The following is a 24,337-nucleotide window of genomic DNA, read 5'->3' as shown; positions in this document are numbered from 1 at the left end:
ACGTGTTTGAGGGACCGTGTGACATCACTGTGGTCGTGTTTGTGTGACATCACTCGTGCGTATTGCACGTCACGTGCTTGAGGGACCGTGTGACATCACTGTGGTCGTGTTTGTGTGACATCACGTGCGTATTGCACGTCACGTGTTTGAGGGACCGTGTGACATCACTGTGGTCGTGTTTGTGTGACATCACTGGTGCGTATTGCTCGTCACGTGTTTAGAGGGACTTCGCTCGTGTGTGACATCACTCGTGCGCATGGCACGCGTCTGTGTGACATCAACTCCAATTGTGTGATATCTGCGATCGTGGACACCTGATACTAAGCGTTACTGCATACACTTATCGAGCAAGACAGATTACGCTTGCTGTTCGGGCAGTCATGGACGGGAAAGAGAATAAGTCAGAAGTGGGGAGCGTGTCCGGCGTAGAACAAGGAGATACTGTGGACATAGAGACCGATGTCTCACCCACCTCGCCAAGGCAGCGTGAGATAAACCCGTCTACCGTAAACCTGTCTCCCGAGAAGAGAAAGGAACCACCTGTCAAAGGAATCGAAGGACAATTATGTGAGCAATACCAACAAATGCAGCAAATGTTCGCTCACATGACAGCGATGATGCAAAACGTCACCGAAGGTATGAATCAACTACAAGGCAAGGGCAGCACAGAAGATCGCGGAAAGGTGTTATCACCACCAGACTAAACTTTCCTCTGTAATTGAAACTAACGAAGAAACGTTATATACTCCAAGGGGACTCCCGGCGCTCACCTTAACCGAGGAGCCGGGAACATCTCACCAGGGGGAGCGCGGGAGTACTTCCGAGCATCAAGCTAGTTCGCCGAAACCACTACTTTTGATGAAAAACAAAAGGGACGACCCACCAAGGTCCGAGGTTTGGGTGAGAGAACTGCTAGAGAATATGAGGTTCTCCCAAAGGCCAACGCCGAAGTTCAGCGGAGGAACTTATAGTGAATACTGGGAGTTCAAGCGAGTCTTTCAGCGACACGTTGGGATGGCGCAGATACCTGATACCTTGAAATTAGACACACTTCTCGCTGCCTACGCTGGGCCCGCTAAGGACGCTTTGCGGGGATGTCTGCAAATTCTAGATCCCAAAGCCGGGTACAAGGAAGCTTTGGACATATTGGAGAAACGTCACGGCAGTAAGCACACTTACGTTTGCCAGCTAATAAAGAAGGCCCTGCGAGGTCCAACTGTGAGACTAAGTGACGCAAAGGGCCTCCAACAGTTCTCAGACGAACTGGGGAATTGCGTGAGGAACTTGAAGGTCTTGGGAGAACTACGTCAGATTGACACGTATGAATCAATAAGAACGTTAGCTCAGAAGTATAAAGAAGAGATGAGACGTCTAATCGACGAGGGACATGCTGAGCGAGTCCCACGTCAAGAACTCAGTGTTGTACCCGGGAAGACCTGGTATCTCCCACACCACCCTGTGTTGAATCCCAACAAGCCAGAAAAGGTGAGAATAGTGTTTGATTGTGCAGCCGAATACGAGTCGATGTCGTTGAACAGCCAGGTGATGCAAGGGCCAGACCTTGACAACAAATTGATGGGAGTCCTCATCAGATTCAGACAAGGAAAGGTGGCACTCATGGCTGATATCGAGGCAATGTTCCCACCAAGTGCGAGTAGTACCCGAACATCGAAATGTCTTACGATTCTTATGGTGGACGGACGACCAGCTGTCAGGGGCCCCCACCACTTACCGAATGACAGTACATCTCTTTGGAGGAGTGTGGAGTCCTTCATGCGCCGGGTATGCGCTACAACGGACATTCCAAGACTACGGGGAAAGTCTTCATGACGACATCAAGAAAGCGAATCGTAACTTCTACGTCGACGATTTGCTTCTCTCAGTACATTCGCCGAGAAAGGCAACGATAATTACCCATCGGCTGAGACAGCTGATGAAAAGGGGCGGATCCAGACTTACGAAGTGGGTCTGTAATCACAAGAAGGTCCTCAAGGCAATTCCACAGACAGAGAAAGCTGTGGGAGTAAAGGAAGTAATTTTGAAAGATGACAGGCTCCCCACTGAACGAGCGTTGGGAATCTTGTGGGACCTGGAAAAGGACGAACTAATGGTCCGGGTCCGGGTCCGGGTCCGGGTCCAGATCCCTAAGAAACCGGAGACGAAAAGAGGCCTTCTGAGTATGGTCAGCTCCATATATGACCCACTGGGACTCATCGCTCCGAGTGTCATAAGAGCCAAAATCATATTCCAAGATGAGTGTAGACGAGGTGTTGGGTGGGATGAACAAATCACTGAACAAAACAGGGTCGCATGGCAAAGATGGCTGGATGAACTACCTCACCTATCACGAGTTCACGTTCCACGGTGCTACCGACCAGAGGATATGAATCCAGTGACTACCGTGCAACTACATAACTTCTGCGACGCCTCCCAACGAGCGTATGGAGCTGTATCGTATCAGAGAACCACGTGTGAAGATGGAACTCACCATATCTCCTTCGTGTGTGGTAAAGCCAAGCTAGCCCCTCTGAAACAGCAGACCATACCTCGACTTGAGCTCTGCGAGGCAGTACTGGCTGCCAAGGCAGACAAACAACTACGGCAAGAGCTTGAATCACATATAGACAGATCAGTGTTCTGGACAGACAGTACGGCAGTTCTTCAATACATACGAAACACCGAAAGACGCTTCCAGTCCTTCGTGGCCAATCGAGTGGCAACGATACACGAGGACTCCAATGTAGAACAATGGCGCCACGTGACGTCGGCACTGAACCCGGCCGACGACGCTAGTCGTGGATTACATGGAGCAGAGCTCAACGAGGAGGGCAGGTGGATTCGGGGACCTGCTTTCCTCTTTTTGGAAGAAGACAGTTGGCCAAAGAGTCCATTGAGGATTCCAGACCTCACAGACGGAGACCCAGAGGTGAAGAAGGAAACCACGGTGCTGACGGCGAACGTTGACCAGGGGGAGGGTATCCTCGATAAGCTATGGGCCAGGTACTCATCGTGGCATCGACTTCTGAAGAGCGTAGCGTGGATTAGAAGGTTTATAGAATGGCGGCTTGGGAAGCGAAAGAACAAACATCACCGAAAAAATCGGCTCCAGGTCAGCGAATTGGAAGAGGCGAAATTAGCTGTCTTAAGATTTATGCAAAGGAAAGGATTCCCTCGAGAACTAGGAATGTTACTACAGGGACAACCCGTGAGAGGTAGCGACATAAGGCAGCTGGAACCTCATCTAGACACAGACGGTCTGATCAGAGTAGGTGGCCGACTGAAGCACGCCGCTCTCCACCCAGACCAGGAGAATCCCATACTATTACCAAGGGACAACAGGATCACGGGGCTCATCGTGAGAGAGGTACACTCAACTAGAGCTGGACACTCAGGACGAGAACACACTCTTGCCATAATACGTGAGACGTACTGGATACCTAAGTGCCGAAAATTACTCGACCGCACAATACGGACGTGTGTGACTTGTCGAAGAAGCAACTGGAGGCCTACCCATCAACGCCAAGCCGACCTGCCAGAAGATCGAGTGCGCCCAGGAGGCCGGCCGTTCACCTACACTGGAATTGATTGCTTCGGCCCTTTTTTGGTTAAACAAGGACGAGCCCGGGCGAAGAGATGGGGATGCTTATTCACCTGCCTGACCACCAGAGCCATACACCTAGAAGTCCTCACCTCACTAGACACCGACTCGTTCCTCAATGCCCTAACAAGATTCACCTGCCGCAGGGGACCTCCCAAGCGTGTTCGGTCTGACAGGGGAACCAACATGATTGGAGCTAACCGAGAGTTACGAGAGGCGGTGAACGGCTGGAACAACAGTGACAAGGTCGGGAATGCCCTTCTACAGAAACAGATAGAATGGCAGTTCAACCCCCCGACAGCCTCTCACATGGGAGGAGTGTGGGAGCGACAAATCCGCACTGTAAGGAAGGTCCTCCAGGGAGTGGTGGGCACCCAGACACTAGACGATGAACGCCTCAGCACTGTGTTCTGTGCCGTAGAAGAGATCATCAACGGAAGGCCCATCACCCCAGTGTCTGACGACCCAAAGGATCTAGAAGCACTAACGCCGCTCCACATACTACGGATGAACCCGGAGACACTGTCCACCGGAGGCGATCGGTCCATGACAGAAGGGTACCGACGAAGATGGAAGCATGCCCAATTCATTGCGGACCAATTTTGGAAAAGGTGGGTAAAAGAATATCTCCCAACATTACGTCAGCGACAAAGGTTCTTCAAAACTCGCCGTAATCTCCACGCTGGGGATATCGTGATCATCTCTGGACAACCCCTTTCCAGGAGTCAGTGGATGCTAGGGAGAGTACTGGAAGCTCTACCGAGCAAAGATGGCCTGGTGCGAAGTGTTAAAGTGGAGACAAAGGACTCAGTGTTAATACGCCCAGTGACGAAACTCTGCCTGTTGGAAGGGGTGGGAGAGTGAATCTAATAATATGCCGTGATTTCGTGCGAAGCCCGATAGGGGGAGTGTTACCGCCACAGTAAGATAAGCTAGAAGAGAAAGAGAGGGATAACCATAATAAGATAAACTAGGCGAGAGAGAGAGAGGGGATGAGATAAGGGATATAGTGTTGGCAACGAATTTGCTGACCAATCTGCTGAGGTGTTTCAATACGAAAACGAATGGCCGTCGCCTCCGGGCTGAGATTGCCCTCGAGGGTAGTCTACTGATTTCTACAGGCCAGACAACACGTTGGTTCAGACCACTAGACCCTAAAACGTGAGTGATCGTGAAGTATTAGAATCTGCTAAGAAACTCTAAATAACTTTAATAAATATATTTGTGTACTGCAATTTGATCATATTATACCAATTGTCTCCTGTATCAATAGTTATAACACGTTATATTTAAGATGGGCTATGTACTTATCATCCTGAGCAACAGCAACCCAATAACGCTCCTATGAGCGTTAATATATATATATATATATATATATATATATATATATATATATATATATATATATATATATATATATATATATATATATATACACACACTGTACGGTAGAGTATAATAAAAAGTACAGACTAATGTTCTAACTAATTATAATCTAACCAACCCTATCTGGTCTGGTGTTGGAAAACCAGCCAAAGTGCCCAGGAAAGAAATTACTATGGATGTGAAAATGAAAGCAATAAAGGTCGAGGCAGGGGAGCTTCAGCGAGGCAACCGTGATAAACCTCACCAAGCTCAGAACAAATTAACTAGCAAGTGCTACTAAATTGATATTCATTTATTATTGATATTAAAGTCTCCTCATGACAGCCATTGTTTGTTGGCTTGAGTTGTCTGCACCAGCTTAAGGTTTACTTGTTGTATAGAGACTGATGGAAAATCCGCATATTGCTAAGCAACACCGACTTTTTTTTCTAATGTTCAAGACCTATTTTGGAACATTTAATCATTTACTCATTCTCTAATAAAATATAATATTCTAAGGGAGTTCTTTATCATTTTGACTAATTTTGTTGAGAACTGCTCTCCAGTCTCAACAACCCATCTCGTTCATTATGAGTTATGATACTGTACAGAGTCGTTCTTAGTTCTAATTTGGAATAATATCGGCAAATAAAATATCTTATGTACTTTTACGATGCTACAGTATATAAAACTTTGTCGTCGGCGACAGTCTTTACCAGATTATTTTTCTCCTCAGATGAAATAAAAGCTACTTTGTCTGGCATGATAATAGATTCATCACCGTATAATTAAGTGCTGTAGACAGATCTGCACAGAGGATACTGCCATGTTATCCAATCAGAACCTTAAGACAATGATCAGTGGCAGAGTGACATTCCCAGAAGTGAACAAACTAACTGGTTTCCGTAATTACTGTATTTTGCCGGTATTAAAAATGTTACCTAGTAATTTCTTAACCCAAAACAGACAGCAAAACTGCATCAGCTAAAAATTTGTTTCCCGATATTGATAACACAAAATATTGATATCTGTAGCCGATATCAATTAGTGAATCCCTAGTATTGTAGAATACTTCATTGAATTTACACTTGGAACGAGACAAACGACAAGGCAGTCCATGGGTTACAATTACTGTACTTTATCAAGAGTTAAGTGAAAAAACCACAATGAGAGAAGTCGTGTACTGTACCCAACCTGACGCTTTTTGGTGCAGTGCAGGAAGAGTTCCCCAGAAGAAAACTATCATTTCTTGCATCCTCCATCTTCAAGTCATCATCCTGGAATGAATAATTATTACAACTTCTGTACTAATAAAAAATTAAATAGTCTACCTACAGTACACTGCCTATATACAGTACAGTACATGCTACATCAATGCAAGTATCCCCCAATATTCAGTACATATGCCTGATAAACAATAGTTTCAAATGTCTACACTATACAAAAGCAAACAAATCCCATTTTGAGGCCACTTTTATCTGAACATGAATGTAAAGATTTTCCCTCAGGAACTTAACCCCCAAAATACTGTAATAATAAAGTAATATATAAATTACTTTCACTTAATGAATGCATTTCCAGGAACAATTTTTTTTTAGTAAATTGAGGGACACCTGTGAACTAGTTTACTGCATAAATGAAGCATTACACAGCAGAACTTAAGCACCAAATATGAAAAGTGGAGAAAACTCAACACAACCTTAATTTTACCGTAGCTCTTATGCAATACCACTGATTTTTCGACAATTAAGCTTGGATACAGTGTACAGTATTATGTAGTCATCCCCCTGATTATACTGGTTAACTGCCCCCTACAATGTTTTATATAACTGTACAGTACTAGATTATTGATGAACATTATGCACGCTATCTGTTAGTGAAAGATGTTTATTATATTTAGAGCTGTTGCTAAGAGAAAGGCATAGTAGCATTAACACTTTCCCCAATTTCTTGAAAGAAGGCCACAACTTTAAAAAACAAGAGTAACTCAAACAAAACTAAGTTACAATTTTAAGAAACTAACATTTGCAATTATGAGTCGGACCAATCCAACGAATGTCTACAAACATCAACAGGCCATCAACCCAGAACATTAAATTGCATTTTTTTACAACTACAGGTATACAAAGTCCCTTGTAAAGTTTAATAAATATCAATTAAAAAACTTTAACTTCCACCATTATGACGGAGGTAATCCACCTTCACTAGGTATAAAGTTTATATAGAATACAAGTGTAGTTACCTGTAATAACTGTACTGGGAACAATGTACTGGACAAATTAAGACAAGGGTAAAATTACAGTTTCAGCCAATATGCCCTAGTAGTTTAGGAATTAGTTTATCCTGTGTATATTTTGGCGAGATTTAAACCCCCCCCCCAAAAAAAAAATAGAAAATAAAAATCGGCATATTGTGTAAAGGAAAGCCAATTGGTTTATGCCATTGTCCAGCTTATAGGCAAGCAAGGTGTGACAATACAAGTTTATATTTATGCCACAAGTCCAGAAAACTCTGGGCACCGAGTGTGAGCTCTTTCGTGGCTACAGTAATGTACTTGCCAATAGTATGTAACAGAACCAGTACGTAGCCAGTACATGTCAACAGTGTAACATCTATGACATGCCAACAGTGTAACAACCAGTACTTGTGTCCGGATGCGATCGACCGACCCTAGACCACAGTTAAGATGGCAAACTCTTCATTTCACTATAGAACAAACTTTCTTACCTCAATAAATGAGCTGCTGTACTGACGACCACTGAGGCAGCAAACTGGCCCTTAACACAACAGTAACAACCAACTGGATCCGTCATCTGTAAAGAAAGGAAAAATCTTGTAAAAAATACTTGTAACATACTTTCAATACATAAGTTAAATCAATCCTGTAACATGTAAGACCAAAACATACACTATGATGAACGTTATTAAAGTATGTGGAAAGTTACTAAAGAATGATGAACGTTACTAAAGTATTCACAAAGTCTTACGTACGGTGACCAAAACTAAACCATATTTCATTCATTTCAATAAAAGGATAAGCCAAAATAGTATTCTCGGAGTAACTAGTCAACGTGTTTACTAGCGTGAACGGCCATTAACCTATACTTGTTCGTAATAAATTAACTGCCTTGTGTATCTTCTGTATTTTTTTAAAGGTCCATTTAAATTATTTCCTTTTGAAACCACTTGGTCCAAAATCGACAAATAAACAACCTTAATATATTGACCTTTGCACAAGTATAGATTTAACCACTTTAAATAAACTGCAAATAAAACTTACTATTGATTTTAAAAAAACAGCACCGGTCAGGTGAGAAAGACGACCGGCAGCACCTCCTCCCTCTGTGTCTCGATGAATACTGCGAGCCGGTGGTGAATCACCTCCAGGGTTGCCAACTCGGATGTTCAAATGTCGCTAGGCTGGTACCTAAAAGTAGCTAAATGTAGCTAAATCTTCCATGAAAAGTAGCTAGCTATTATTCCCCTCCTTCAGTAATTTGATGCAAATAATATTTTCATAATGCCGACTATAATGGACGGAGTATAAATAAAATGCATTATGTAAAAATAAAAATATTATTTTTTTTAAAGTTTAATGTGCACACATACCTATTATTCAATAGTAATTGCATCCCAGTCCTCTTCGTAGTCGTCGGCAGTGTGAACAACTGTAGAGCTGGAAGCATGTGAAGTGCTTGGTTCAGGTTCTCTTGTAACTGTGTGCCTCCACAGTCCCTATCTTTCTTAAAATATCACTAGGAAGTTCATAACTTGCACAACAGGTGTTCTGTCTTTTTAACCCATACTTTATTGTAAGAATTGCCTTTAATGTCGATAGTTTCATTTTGTTGCGCAATTTTGATTTCACAAAGTTCATATTACTAAATGTGCGCTCTACATCTGCGTTTGAATGCGGAAGAGATAAGGCAGCGAGTGCAATTTCAGCCAGATCATGGTAAGGGTTTTCACCTGTCGCATCTCTGTAATTTGCCACTTCTGACCACAATTTTAGGGTGTTAGATGCATGGACGGGCTGACATCAAGTGATCAGGAAATAGACGTGTCCCTCCTTCTGTACCACGACCCGTTCAAATGTATTAAACTTTTCTTATTATTTATTGTCCCTGTAACCCCGTTGCTATATATTATGGCTCGAAATTAGGAAAACTGAGTTTTCATGGACAGTCCAAAAGTATCCAGAAAGTCGCTAGATTTCTGTGGATATCTCTAGAGTCGCGACAAGTCGCAAATCGCTCCAAAATGTCGCTAGAAAAAAACAAAAAGCTCTAGATCTAGCTACAAAGTCGCTAAGTTGGCAACTCTGATCACCTCTTTATATAGTCCGTCAGGAAGATTAAAAAATAAATCCAAACTTAAACGTACATACAGATTTTAAAATTTTTTGGGGGTCAATTAAATTATATCGTAAGTTAAAAAGTAACAATAAGGAAAAGTTAGAAATAGAAATAAGAACACTGTACTGTACAGTACTCAAAATTCTTCAGCGTGGGAAAAAGCCATGGGTTGACGAATCAGGGCGGCCAACATTACTGATTTACTCAATTATATCACAAAAAATACTTTAATATTGCTAAAAAATTTGTTTTTATTTAAGAATAATATAAAACTTTTCAAATTAATTAAACCCTTAACTCAGAAAACTTTACGTGAAAAAATATAGACGAAGTACTTTCCCGACTACAATAATGATAATTTCCTTACTGGGTGGTTACCGCTGAATAGTAATAGACAGATAGATAGATGCAGGCGCTCTAATCTCTCAGGGTAGCTGGGGTGCCGAAGAGCAGGCTACAGTCTAGTGGCCCTCCTTTGGACATTTTCAATCAACTGACAGTCCCTAGCATATCTCGGAGACCAGACGGGGTGACAGCACTCCAGGCGGGGTGACAATATTCCAGGCGGGGTGACAGTACTCCAGATGGGGTGACAGTACTGCAGGCGGGGAAGTACCTCACCTTTTCTACAGCACTGTTTCATGCCTAAGCCTGGGCGTCAAGGGTTAAATCCTTAATTGCCTTAAACTGTTTACTAAGTTGCCAAGAGTGCGTAACAGAGAGCCAGCACATGCCCACAGTGCCAACAGTACGTAACAGAGAGCCAGTATATGCCAACAGTACGCAACAAAACCAGTACATGCCAACAGTGCTTAACAGAGAGGTGACAGGCCTCCCAAGCGGCTAACAGGCCGGTCAGTGGCGAAGAGGATAAAGGAAAATAATTCCTATACATTACAATAATAATAAAAGTAAATAAGCTACCCCTATAAATGTTGGGTTTTCTCTTATTGTAATACCAAAGAAAACGTATATAAATACACAGTCAAGAATGACATTATAAAAGGCAAACTTAATAAAATTACTTTGAATGGGATTAAAAGCGGGAATTAAATGACTATGAATGAGATTAAAGGCGGGAATTAAATGACTTTGAATGGGATTAAAAGCGGGAATTAAATGACTATGAATGAGATTAAAGGCGGGAATTAAATGACTATGAATGAGATTAAAAGCGGGAATTAAATGACTTTGAATGGGATTAAAAGCGGGAATTAAATGACTATGAATGAGATTAAAGGCGGGAATTAAATGACTTTGAATGAGATTAAGGACGTTATCGTAGTAACAATAAGATGAGCATGTAGACTGTTTGTCGCTGAGTAGCCGACCCCGCGAATTCCCCAGTGTATGCCTCGTGGTCTAGGTCAACCAGCGCCGCCTTACATGACGGAGGTCAACTGTTAAGCCACTCCAGAGTGTACTAGGGAGTGCCAATGTGTACCACGGAGTGCCAGAGTGTACCAGGGAGTGCCATAGCGTACCAGGGAGTGCCAGAGCGTACCAGGGAGTGCCAGAGCGTACCAGGGAGTGCCAGAGTGTACCAGGGAGTGCCAGATTGTACCAGGGAGTGCCAGAGTGTACCAGTGAGTGCCAGAGTGTACTAGGGAGTGCCAGAGTGTACCAGTGAGTGCCAGAGGATTACAAGCTAGTGCCAGTGCACACCTAGAGCGCCAGTGTGTACCAGGGGTGCCAGATTGTACCAGGAAGTGCCAGTACACATGGGAGTGCCAGTGTGTACCAGGGAGTGCCAGATTGTACCAGGGAGTGCCGGAGTGTACCAGGGAGTGCCAGACTGTACCAGGAGTGCCAGAGTGTGCCAGAGTGTGCCAGAGTGTACCAGGGAGTGCCAGTGTACACCTGGGAGTGCCAGTGTACACCTGGGAGTATACACCTGGGAGTGCCAGAGTGTGCCAGGGAGTGCCAGATTGTACCAGGGAGTGCCAGAGTGTGCCAGAGAGTACCAGAGTGTACCAGGGGTGGCAGAGTGTACCAGGAAGTGCCAGTGTACATGGGAGTGCCAGTGTGTACCAGGGAGTGCCAGGTGTGGAGTGCCGGAGGTAGTGCCAGAGTGTACCAGAGGTGCCAGAGTGTGCCAGGAGTGCCAGAGTGTACCAGGGGTGGCAGAGTGTACCAGGGAGTACCAGTGTACACCTGGGAGTGCCAGTGTACACCTGGGGTGGTGTTCACCTGGGAGTGCCAGAGTGCACCAGGAGTGCCAGTGTACACCTGGGAGTGCCAGTGTGCACCTGGGAATGCCAGAGTGTACCAGGGAGTGCCAGTGTGTACCAGGGAGTGCAAGAGTGTACCAGGGAGTGCCAGTGTACACATGGGAGTGCCAGTCTGTACTAGGGAGTGCCAGAGTGTACCAGGGAGTGCCAGAGTGTACCAGGGAGTGGCACAGTGTACCAGGGAGTACCAGTGTACACCTGGGAGTGCCAGTGTACACCTGGGAGTGCCAGTGTACACTGGGAGTGTCAGAGTGTACCAGGGAGTGCCAGAGTATACAAGAGTGCCAGAGTGTACCAGGAAGTGCCAGTGTACACCTGGGAGTGCCAGTGTACACCTGGGAGTGCCAGTGTGTACCAGTGAGTGCCAGAATGTACCAGGGAGTGCAAGAGTGTACCAGTGCCAGAGTGTACCAGGGAGTGCAAGAGTGTACCAGGGAGTGCCAGAGTGTACCAGGGAGTGCCAGAGTATAAAAGAGAGTGCCAGAGTATACAGGGGTGTGCCAAACAAGGGGTGCCAGTGTACACATGGGAGTTCCAGAGTGTACCAGGGAGTGCCCCTAATAACCCTGCCAGGGGCTGCAACGCCCCTATGGGCCCTCCTAGGGCCGGCAGCGCTGATATGAGCCCTGCTAGTCAGATTAAATTAAGTTTACCAAATTTTGTGACTTTGTGACACCAAATACCAGTCGAGAAGTGATTGGCAGTCTGATTTATTCATGTAGGACCATTATTTGACTTCATTGCGGCTACATTTGGGTACATTTGGGTCTTGTCCAGTCTTTTAACTACTACAGTCTTCCTGGCTCTTAGTTGTGGTGGGATTACTACTTCGAATCGCTGCTTCTTCAATTCCTTTATGCTGTCGTTCGATAGTAGGGAGTCAACGTCTTCTTCTGTCAGGCAGAGGGCGATGAATGAATCCTTGGTAGTAAAAAGGCTCGTGATCTTTATTAGTAGTTTTGCGCCGAGCAGTGCGGCTAGTGAGCTCTTCCGTGGTTCGGTTACATCCCCATCAAGGGGCGTATCCTTACCCTATGTGCCCTCATTGTAGAGGGCAAGGTGGACAAGCCACCCTTTGAAATACGATAGGTAGCCTACCAGTCTGGGTGAGTTAACCTACCACAGGAATTACAACACCTCCACCGCCTTTGTCGGTCGAATGGTCGAAAGGTGGTTCCCGTGTATCTCTCCCAGAGCCCCGTCAGAAACCTACTTCCTAGTGTATCTAATCTGCTCACTTATAGGCGTGAGCCCTAGTGTACCTACTTGGGGGAAGGGATGCAGGATATGCGACTCCCTTCCCGGGTGGACCCGCACGATCACGGCTTCCCAGGAAGGCTCGGCGGAGAGATGGTTTCTGCTCCTTCTCCCTTTCGTGTTCACAAACTCCTGGGAGGGAGGTGAACATTTACAGGGAGGACCTAAGGACGAATAAACCTCTAGGATGCAGGTCCCCAGGCCAGAGCGAAATAGAAGGAAGAATAAAGGAAGAATAGCCACTGGTGCAAGAAACACTATTGGGGTCGCGGCCGACGTTCCGCTACAGGAAACCGTCGCAGAGCACCCAATCTGGGCCGCCTCTGATCAGGAGTCAACATACACACCGAGGTCTTTTTCACTTTCGGTCTCAATTAATGCAGTTTCTTCGTCCAGTTGGGACATATGATACTCCTTCTTACCGTTGGTACGTTCCAGGTGCATGCTCTTACACTTCGTGACATTGAATTTTAGTAGCCATTTCTTCGACCATTTATGAAGCTCACAGAAATAATTCTGCAGCTCTTCACAGTTTGCTTGGTTCTTAATTTCCAGAAATAACTTGGCATCATCCGCAAACACTTGTATGGAGGAATGTTCAGCGTCAGGCATGTCATTTATGAAGCAAGCAAACAACAGTGGGCCCAATACGCTGCTCTGTAGTACCCCGCTTATGACGGGTACGCATGATGATTTCGTGCCATTAATCACCACACACTGTTGCGGTCATGTAGAAAGTGTCTGATTCATGCTAGGACATTTCCCCGAATCCCGTACCCTTCCAGTTTAATTTTCAACCTTTCATGGGGTACACTGACGAAAGCCTTGGCAAAATCTAGGTAAATATTGTCGATATTTCCGCCCTGTTCCAGAATTTGGCTCCAATATCCCGTACCTTGAGTAACTGTGTTAAGTAGGGAGCGCCCTGGCATAAAACCGTGTTGGCAATCCTTTACAAGGTTGATTGGTAGATGTTCTATCATAGCATCGCTTATAATCCCCTCAAGTACTTTACATACTATGCTGGTCAGGCTCACTGGTCTATAGTTATTCGTGGGGGTGACGATCGCCCTTCTTGCACATAGGACTCGCATAAACTATTTTCCAATCACTGGGGACCTTTTGCTCATCCAGGCAAAGATTTCTCTGACACTTGCAAACTACAGGGTGTCCATAAATGATTACCCCGAAAACAGCATGCTCTCATGCTTTAATCAGGGTAATCATTTATGGACACCCTGTATTTCAGTATAGTCCTTTGAAGCCTTTAAAAATGTGTACATTTATTATTTCAAGCAAAATACAATACTGTTTGAATGATATAATTTTACATATACTGTACTGTACTGTACTGTAAATATTTTTCTTTAGCTATGCCAGTGTAATCCCTTTTGAATTTTATTATAATTATTGAAATAATGTTTCTAGTTGTACCGTGATAATGTTTGGAGGAATAAAATGTGTTATTTAAAGCCAAATAACTTATTGGAAAATAACCTTGCTAATAAAATCTATTATCTAAAACAAATTTTTTTACCAAACCAATAATGCTTCCATTTACCCTTACACTTGATCAACTTTCAAACAAACTATAGAATACAAATCAAAGTTATGTATCAATTACACCCCTTTCTACATCGACGTAGTTCAATTGTGTTCCCTCCAGAGCATCTAATAGGGATATGAGACCCATCAATGCAGCCAAATACACCAGACATCCCTACAATGGTGTGAAATTCATCTACCTGTACAAGGTTTTGTATGTTGCCTAATTCTGGAAAGGGGATGTAATATTTGCCGTAAGGGTCAAAATAGTTGCAAACTGATGAGACAGAAATCTTCAAGCAGTCTGCCATACTAATTTGGAAGGTGTCACTGCTAAAGTATCTCAATGCAGTTAAGAGTTGCAGGTGTGCAGAACAATGCTTCCTGTAGGAGAGAATTATTTTTTTATTTACTGTTTTGTCTAACATTGCTTATCCTGAGTATGGTAAACAACAGGGCTCGTATGATGATATACATTACTGTATTACATTTTAAGTTCTTAAGAGAATCACCCTCTACAAAGTGCAATATACAGGTGATATCCCCGTGAGCCTGAATAATTGGTGCAGAGCTCTTCCGGGGACGAGAAATTTCCATATAACACGAAAACTCTCAAACCCTGAAAAATCCCACATCCCTATAATTTTTCTGGTTACTGGCAAAAGTTCCGAGTTCTTTTATCTTCAGACATTGTGCATGATATTTAACCTTAGAATTTGCTCTAAGACCTGGAAACAAATTGTTTAAGAGATTTTTCGGAATTTTCTCAGAAAATAAACCTGATTCTCAACCTCGAAAACTCGTTCACAGACCCAGAATGGAGAGAATTTTCCCGGATAAATTTTCCCGTTAAAATTTGTACTAATATTTCTGACTAAATTCTCAAGCTCTGATGTGAGAACAGGATGAAGTGTCTCAGCTACTGCCTTGGTTTCCACTACTCTCACTAGTCTGTGTTTTATTTAATGAGGAGGCTGAAGTAGACGATTGTGAATACGACGAAGATGACGGCGTACACGATTTTAGTTGTTCTTTCCACTAATATTTCGAGGCGCTTCCATCTCAGGTTCGTGGCGACGCCTGTCGGCCTTCCGGATGCTGGACCTGTGCTGGAGATGGTGTTGTCGATTGATGGTACCTGTGGTGGAGAAGATCCAAGATGCTGTTTATAACCTCTTCAGTAGGATGCTAATCTCCGTGAGTTTACTGTATTGGTCTATTGATTATGATATTTCAATTTCTTAAGTATAATGACTAACGCTCGAGTACAGGGTATTATTCCCTCGAATACAATGACTTAACCCCTTGAATACACTGACTTATTATCTTGAGTATGATGATATTGTACTCAGAGAGTTATATCATCGTACTCAGAGGATTGGCACCAGACAAAACAAAGAAGGAAGAAGGAAAAATATTTTGACATTAATAAAAACTAATAAAAAATGTGGCTCCACAAAAGGGAGATTATTTTTGTGATCTTTTTTCAAAAGCAAATTTTTTAATTAATGGATCAAATAGTGATAAGAACCCTAACCAAATCAAAATCCCACATACAAGAATCAGTCTTTCACGAACAGCTACTACACACCCAAGCCGGGTGTTCAATACCATCTATAATAGTCTCGTAATAACTAAGTGCATCCGCAGCATTACTCAAGAATGTAAAGACCTACAAGCGTTTATACTGTGGTACAGCATATATAGACAATATGACAAGTCCTTGGTAATTTTAATTGGAGGCAAAAGGTCAAGGTCATCTGATTTTAGTATTACTTGATTATGGTATTACTGTAGTTTACTATAGTCATTAATATATTATGTTTTTATGTCAGTTCACGCTGATCGGTGTTGATAGTTGATTGACTGACCTAACCTTAACCCAACATAATCTAGGTAAAGATAGGTGGAGTCGACCCCAGCCACGATATATCGTTGTGTTGTGTCAGAAATTTGACATGATAACAAGTGTAATGCGATCGACTAGTGTCGCAACTCGTACAATGAACGGTGACGACATTTGACAGATAAATACCAGACTAATGAATACTCACTACCTTGACTACGGTCGTGGAGTCGGTTGTCCGCTTCTCTCGTATCCTGAAGAAAACGAAAGTAATATTCAATGTCCAATGCCTAGTTGACTTATAGATTAAACTGTATTACCCAGTAAACTTAAAGATGTCTCTATCGTTTGTATTTCTTATGTATTTCTGCGTATCAACATCTAAGTTATTTTAGCACGCATACTAAGCCAGACTGAACAATAAAATTTCTGCTCACTTTTCTTGGTCAAATTGAATTTCAATGTCAACAGTTTATTCCATATTATAAGAAACAGGATCCTCGTACTGTCACCAGATACCCCTGCACAATGTTACCAGAAGCATCTGGCAGGAGTTTCAGGAACAAATAAATTAAATAATACAAAAGATCTTACTTACGCCTAAAGAAAGGAGTATATCCCTTCAAAATAAAATCAATATTATTAATTAAATATTTGTCCAGCATGCAGGTGATAAGCATCGTGCTTCCGTCAATAGGTCTCGGAGTGGTGGTCCAGCATGCGTCACGGAAGTGTTGCGTGTGGGAACAACTCAGGATGTAATGTGCGGCTGTCTGTTCTCTTGCATAATAAACAAGCACGTTGCTCGGGGGAGGTGGGGATACTAATCTCCCGAGCAAACTCGTACCCGATGATGAGTCGAGCAGCAATCACGTTCCTCTTCCGCGACCCTTTCCAGTACACATACGAAAAGTCAGGAAGTTTACGGAGGGCATCGTAACAAGTGGGTGGGGAGTCCAGGGGAATTGCTGCTTCCGGAGCCTCTCTGTTTGTGACGAATTTGTGTTCTAAGTTGTCGAATTGTTCGAGGGACGATATAACCCGGTGTGACCTTGTTAGAGCCGGTATTGGCAAGACACTTTGTGCGGTCAAAGGCAGCTGCAACAGCTGTACTTTCAGGAAAAAACAGAGTGCTTCACGATTGGCTGCTGTGTTCACTCCGGTTTTCTGTCCGACCTCTGCGACACGTCATGTTACGGCAACAGCAGCAACCAGTCGCCAAGTGAGATATTTCAAATATCTCGTAGTGGATGTGTTAGTGAATGGAGACTAGCGGCAAACTAGAGTCAGAGACCAACTTGCCAACAGAGGCCACCAGACGCCGAGACGAGTGGAGAGCGAATATCCTGGCCTCACAGTCGCCGGGCCAGCTCTCTTTTCTTGGTCAATGAATTTCCCTCACCTAGTCAGTGTCAATAAGTATGATATACCTTCCACAGTCTTCGTCAACATCCTGGTTCAGCGAAAGTTAATATGAAGTAAAGAACAAAGGTAAAGTGTTGTCAGCAAGATAAGAGGAGATGGTGTACTTTATTTTACGTATGAGTGATATATTTACTTTAATTTTACTATATATTTTTCTTTGGTTTTAGCTCACAATTATTATTCTCTATTTGTGTTAATTATATGTATCTATCTTTATAGCTCCATGGTGCACTGGAGGAAACGATCAGGAAGACTTACATGAGGATGATGGCGTACTCGAAGAGCGAGGAGGCGACAGCACAGATGCAGAAAATGAACCAGATGTCGATGGCTCTGACGTAATTAGTGGGAGGGATGATCTGCCTGCAGGACAACACACAAACACTTTAGTGGTGTGAACTTACGATACGACACAATGCTCTAGTATCAGTTATGAGTATATGGCATGGCATATTCAATTGTTGTGACCTTACGACAAGATACAATGACTTAGAAGTATAATGATCTGGCAGTGATGTCCATATCTACTTAACTCCCATCTCTCCACCACAGTCTCTTTCTACCTTGACCCTGTCTCTCAGACACTCCACCACTGTATATTTCTACCTCAACTCTCCTCTGGTCACCTCTTTATGTGACCGGAATTGTGGACCCCTCTCGTGTATGTGACTCACTGGACGTTGGCATAGAGGGAGATGATAGACAGGAGGGAGGTGATGCAGAGGACGGTGCGGGCGGGGATGGCCTGGGCTGGCCAAAAGAACGACGCCCACGACACGCCTACGAACAATGTTGCAGGCAAGTAACTGCCCATCAGGTAGTTCAAGTAGCGCCGCTCCAGTTTCATCTGAGCCTTCAAGCACGCTCGCTCCACTGATGCGACACAGAAGTAGGGAATTACAGAAATGTGTCCTGAAAATTATTACATACAGTGATCCCTTAGTATTTACTAAATATTAGGACCCATAATAATTAGCTTCTTCAACATCTAATATAAGAACAATGAGCATTAATAGTTATTATCTTGAAAAAAATCGAAATGCATTTAATTATACGAATACATGTTGAAAATCAAGACAATATGATAAAAAGGTCTTCATAAAGTTTTTTAAAGAAGACTTTCATTTAATTGTTCTTGCAGATTGTGAGTAATCAGCATTACTAATTCAAGATCTACACACACACACACACACGCACCTACCATTAAGACAAGTGTTACACCTGCACACGGTGATGTTGTACTGCTTGAAGGTGAAGTGAAAGTTTGGGAGCATGTCCGGGATGAGCGGATTGGCTGTGATGCCTTGGCCCTTCCACGTGAACACCATGTCCTGCCCACTGTGAAAATCTGCATGGGCGTTATACTACAGGTGTTGTACCATGAGAGTTGTACCCTCACCAGAACAGCCAGTGATTCATGACGGATTAGAGCAGCGGATTTGAGCAGATAAGATTTCAGTAAAGAAGGCAATTAATATATTAGCAAAACAAGGACAGCAGAAATGACATCTAAAAAAATGCAAGAGATAAAACAATATATTGAATTTGGTAGTTAGAAAATCATGAGAAATTGAAGGCGGCAACTATGAAGACGATATTTGATCTTCAAATTAGAATTCTAACCTATAAATCCTGGCAATGCTAACTTTAGTTTTGAATTACAGCTTTCCAACATTAAAGGAACTTGTTATGCACTTATAAAAAAATTAACGTATTGACTCATATACTACAGTGTATAGGATAAGTCTGGGGTCCAAGTAAGCAGCAAAATGAATAATTAGGAAGAGGAGAATAGGTTTAGAGAAGGAAGAGAATATGTGGAACCAAACAAGGGACATAATAGATAAATGAAGAGATAAATACAAGAATGAATACCTGATGATAAATATTGCGACAAGTGATGGTAGGAGAAGATGATACTCAAATATGAATAAGGAAAATTAACCTAATTGTTACCGAGTGATATATTTATTATCTATTTTACTGTATTATCTGAGGCTACAGAGAGGTGCCGCATAACCTAACCTAACAAAGGGTGCCACATAATCTATCCTAACCAGAGGTACCATCCTAAAGTACACATATATACGTAAGTGGAGAACACTCACAGCTAGAGATGAGGAACTGGCATGACTGTTCATCGAAGGGGAACTTGTTGTGGTACATGGAACACTTCATGGTGATGAGAAACCTGATGAACAACAATAATAACAGGCAACAAGAATATATAGTGAAGAACAATGTGGACAAATACTGACAAATAACAAGAACATATACCTAACATCTCTGTTAGTCTGAATCCCTCTTAACCAGAACTGAACTTTCCGACAGCCAGAATTGAAATTTTCTTGGAGAATTGTTCCCAAAGTCGAAATTTTCTGGAAACTTCTAGCTTTGGAAGCAATTTTCCGAGGGGCACATTTTCTGGAAAATTCTGAGAAAATATTCCTGGTACCCGGAAAACTCTGGGGAAAGAGGATTTTTTTCTGGCTATGAGAGATGAAATAATACATAAGTCTTCTTACCCAAAAATTCCGGTATCCGGAAAATTTCCGGAGTTGGGAAATTTCTTTCTGGGATCTAGATATGATGTAATGTGCAATTTATGGAACTTTTGAGAGAAAATTCCGGGTACCCGGAAAATTCCAGGAGGAAGGATTTTTGCTTGGCTTTGGTGCTCTGCACCACTTTTTCCGACTAACGGAGATATCACTATTATGTCTTGAGTACTAACATCTGAGAGAGGAGGAGTCTGCCGTCCCGGAAGAGTCGAGCTCCGTGGTAAGGTCTGAAGAAGCCAACGGTGCTCACACGTCTGCAGGTGTTAACAGTGAATACCTAAGCACACTTAATAAAGAATGGTTGTTATTGGAAATCAATGGAACTTGTTATTCAAGAAATTGAGTTGAAATAACATGTAGACAGTTTAATAAAAAACACTGATTAAAGATTGTTGATAGAAAATCTTTATTAGCATAGTTTTGAATGAAATCATTCCCAGTAAATTAATTTCAATAAGGTTTTTATTGGATAAAATATATTTGGTTTTCATTATTATTATTGTTATTATTGTCATTATTGTTACTATCATTATATTTACTATTGTTAATTAAATTTTTTATAATATTGTTACTAATATTATTATTATTATTATTATTATTATTATTATTATTATTATTATTATTATTATTATTATTATTATTATTATTATTATTATTATTATTATTATTATTATTATTATTATTATTATTATTATTATTATTATTATTATTATTATTATTATTATTATTACTGCTATTATTAGTTATCACTATTACTGAAGCGGTACACCTCGCTGGATAACAGAAATAAAACGGTAAGAAAAATAAAAAATAAAATTAAAAGAGGAAATATAATCCTTGATAATTATATGTATCTAGGGAAGCTTATGACTATGTTAACGAAGATGCAGTTGAGTTGAACCTACCACATGTTGAAACTTAGCTACCACTCAATCACTAACTCTATCACAGTGGTTAACTTTGATACAGTATTAATCCCTGTAGTATGGTACTTTCATTCCTACAAGCAAGACAACTTGATCCTTCACTTGATGACTGAACCCACGAACTGTAAAGTGCATACATACCCGAGGACATGGTGGACGGGGTAATTCCTCCTGCCCTGCTTGCTGCTTGAACCAAACGCGGTCAAAATTCATTTATAGATTCAGATTTGCTCCGCACGGGCGCTAGTTTAATTGGAACTTACATGGATTCTTCAAGGAATGGGTCAGGTTGCCAGAGGTGGAGGTCATGGGCGATGTCACCCGAGAGTGTCAGGTAGGGCTTGGTGTTGTTGAAGAGGTCAGAAGGCATCAACAGGCGGGGGTCCAGCCACTCCATGCGGAGGTACACGTCGAACACCACACGCTGGGGAGTTTATATTAGTATTGGGTCTTTATGTACTGTACAGTAAGTGGCTGAACATAGCCAGTTATAAATTTCTGCTCACCGCTGTTTGAATAGGGGTGATAGAAATGTAGTAGCACGTGAAGGCTACTACCTGGCCTGTTTATTGAGTTTCGTCAACACCTGCTGGGTGAGAATTGTGGAGTGGAGTGGGTGGTGGAACACGTTAGCACCTACTGGATGAGAATGGAGGGGTGTAGAGGATGGTGAAATGCATCAGCACCTGCCAGGCGAGGGTGGTGGGGTGTAGTGGATAGTGGAACACGTCAACACCTGTCGGGTGAGAATAGTGGAGTGTAGTGGGTGGTCAATATATCAGTACCTGCAAGGTGAGGGTGAAGGGGTGGAATGGGTGGTGGAACATGTCAGTACCTGCTAGGTGAGGGTGAAGGGGTGGAATGGGTGGTGGAACATGCCAGTACCTGCTAGGTGAGGGTGAAGGGGTGGAATGGGTGGTGGCACATGCCAGTACCTGCTAGGTGAGGGTGAAGCGGTGGAATGGGTGGTGGAACACGTCAACACATGCCAGGTGAGAGTGGAGGGGTTTAGTGTGTGGTGGAACACGTAAATATCCGACTCACCATGTTAACTTCGTCTACCTCAGCGAAGGAATTTATCCTCAAAGACACAGCCACGATGACCGGACCGCCGTCTGTACCACAGACAAAAAAAAAAAAAAAATAAAATAAATAAATAAATAAATAATAATAATAATAAATAAATAAATAAATAAATAAATAAATTATATATATATATATATATATATATATATATATATATATATATATATATATATATATATATATATATATATATATATATATATATATATATATATATATATCACATGAGAACAACTTCACTTTTTTAATTACATGTAAGGAATCTACTCAGAAAATCGACCCCAAAAGACAGTTCCAATACAGATTGAGGCTTAAACTAACTGCTATTGAATCAGTCACGCAGGTTCTTCACAATACAAGTACAGCAAGTGCAGAGGGAAGCAAAAAGCAAGTAAAGAAACGAATGCACTGACTAATTTAAAGAGTATAACAGTCTACAGCTTAATTACTGTATTTACTGATCGATATTAACATGGCACTGTAACACAACGGTACATTTCACACCCCTCTCTCTCTATTCCCTAGTTACTCCCCTCTCTCATCGTCCTTTCTCGGATATCTGTCACTTATGCCCTATCTCTCCCTCTCTTATTTCTCTTATTTCTTCTTCTCTTATTTACCCTTCTCTAATTTTCTCTCCTTCTCCCTTCTATTCTCATTTACCCTTCTCTTTTAATTTCTTCTCTTTCTCCCTTCTTCCCTCATTTACCCCTTTCTCATTTTCTCTCCTTCTCCCTTCTTCTCTCTTCTTGTCCTCTCCTTCCCTCCATTCTTCACTCAACGTAACAAAAACTCATGGGTAAACAAATTGGGTCAGACACTAAGGTAAACAGAGAGTGGAGCCAGACGAACATCAACACAAGGAAAAAAAGAGGAATGATCATATGAACTCTTTAAGCACATGTCTGTGTCTGTCTGTCTGTCTGTCTGTTTCAGTTTGTCGGTCTGTCTATCTGTGTTTATCTGCTTGTCTGTATCTCCGTTTGTGTCTGTCTGTCAGTCTGTCTTTCTTTATAAATATGATCACTCATAACAAGACACCAGGGAGTGACCACATCCTCCTAAACAACAAGGTAACTCACCTGGCCCCCGTGGTGGGAGGTGGTGGTCATAGGTAGGGGGGCGGAGCTCAAGACCCAACACGCCCACACGCCCGGCCACGCCCACGCACACCAAGAGACGCCCGCTGCGTATAGATTCACATGGATTTGGTTATTTATATGTGAAGTGCGTGACAAATACACATAATTGTGTGTGTGTGTGTGTGTGTGTGTGTGTGTGTGTGTGTGTGTGTGTGTGTGTGTGATTGTGTGCGTAATAATAATAATAATAATAATAATTTACGGTTTATTGAAAGAGCTTGGCAGCCAGAAGGCTGAAAATATACAGTTACATATTTGGGGAATGGGTTACGAATTACAAATAATATACAAGTAACATAAGTGACACAAATAAGATATATAATAACTAGATGGGGAAAAGCTCAAACTACAGTGCATTTCAACATAGTGACAGTGCAAGAAGTAGTATTTACTGGGAGTGAATACACTGGTTTATTACAAGTTATTGATAATTTTTACAATGGTTGGGACTGGGCTGTTCTTATAGCGATCAGTTCGTGCATGTATGGGCTGGATGCGGTTGTGGTGTCGAACAGCAATTCTCGGTCTTGGGATCTTAGGTGGTAGTAGGAGCCGGTGTCGAGGATAGTGTAGAAGCTTCTTACCAAATTTGCAGATGAGGTCGTGGTGATGGTCAGTGAGAGCCGAAAGGGTCAGTGTGTTGAGCGCTTCTTGATATGTGGAGTAGGAAGGGGAGAGAATAATCTTGCATGCCCTCTTTTGCACTTTTTCTAGGTGTTTACGTTGTGTGGCATTTAGGGAGGAAGACCAGGTAGGTGAGCTTAGGAAGTATGAATGTTGTGTAAACACTGAGGAGCTCGGGTGCAGGAACTCCGAGGGACTTGAGTCGGCGGAGGAGGTGGAGACGGAAACTGGAGGATTTGACAGCTTCACTGACGTGTGGTTTCCAATTTAGTTTGTTGTCTATGGTGACGCCGAGGAGCTTCGTGGAATCTACAACCTGGAGTGTGTTCGGACCTAAAGTAATGGAAGGAGGTGGGACAATGTCGGAGGAGAGGTT

At 42.5% G+C, this 24,337-nt stretch overlaps 2 protein-coding genes across 2 annotated transcripts; one reads left to right on the top strand and one right to left on the bottom strand.

The window, feature by feature from the left end:
* The first annotated feature begins 921 nt into the window (after nt 1-921).
* On the top strand, nt 922-14,578 carry LOC121863633. Its single transcript, XM_042362387.1, has 2 exons — nt 922-1,319; nt 14,473-14,578. Exons 1-2 carry the CDS (start codon nt 922-924, stop codon nt 14,576-14,578), a joined length of 504 nt encoding a protein of 167 aa, XP_042218321.1.
* Nucleotides 14,378-23,375, bottom strand: LOC121863661 (glutamate-gated chloride channel alpha-like). The gene is made up of 10 exons (XM_042362413.1): nt 23,278-23,375; nt 22,154-22,224; nt 21,373-21,533; nt 20,357-20,437; nt 19,731-19,813; nt 18,824-18,970; nt 18,297-18,495; nt 17,881-17,985; nt 16,406-16,451; nt 14,378-15,489 (listed from the first exon to the last, which is right to left on the bottom strand). Exons 2-10 carry the CDS (start codon nt 22,154-22,156, stop codon nt 15,310-15,312), a joined length of 1,005 nt encoding a protein of 334 aa, XP_042218347.1. The 5' UTR covers nt 22,157-22,224; nt 23,278-23,375; the 3' UTR covers nt 14,378-15,309.
* Nucleotides 23,376-24,337: the final 962 nt, after the last annotated feature.

This window comes from Homarus americanus, unplaced genomic scaffold (assembly GCF_018991925.1).
Source record: "Homarus americanus isolate GMGI-L3 unplaced genomic scaffold, GMGI_Hamer_2.0 scaffold41366, whole genome shotgun sequence".
Classification (NCBI taxonomy): domain Eukaryota; kingdom Metazoa; phylum Arthropoda; class Malacostraca; order Decapoda; family Nephropidae; genus Homarus; species Homarus americanus.
The sequence above is the reverse complement of the archived record's forward strand: the minus strand, read 5'-3'. Positions and strand labels throughout refer to the sequence as shown.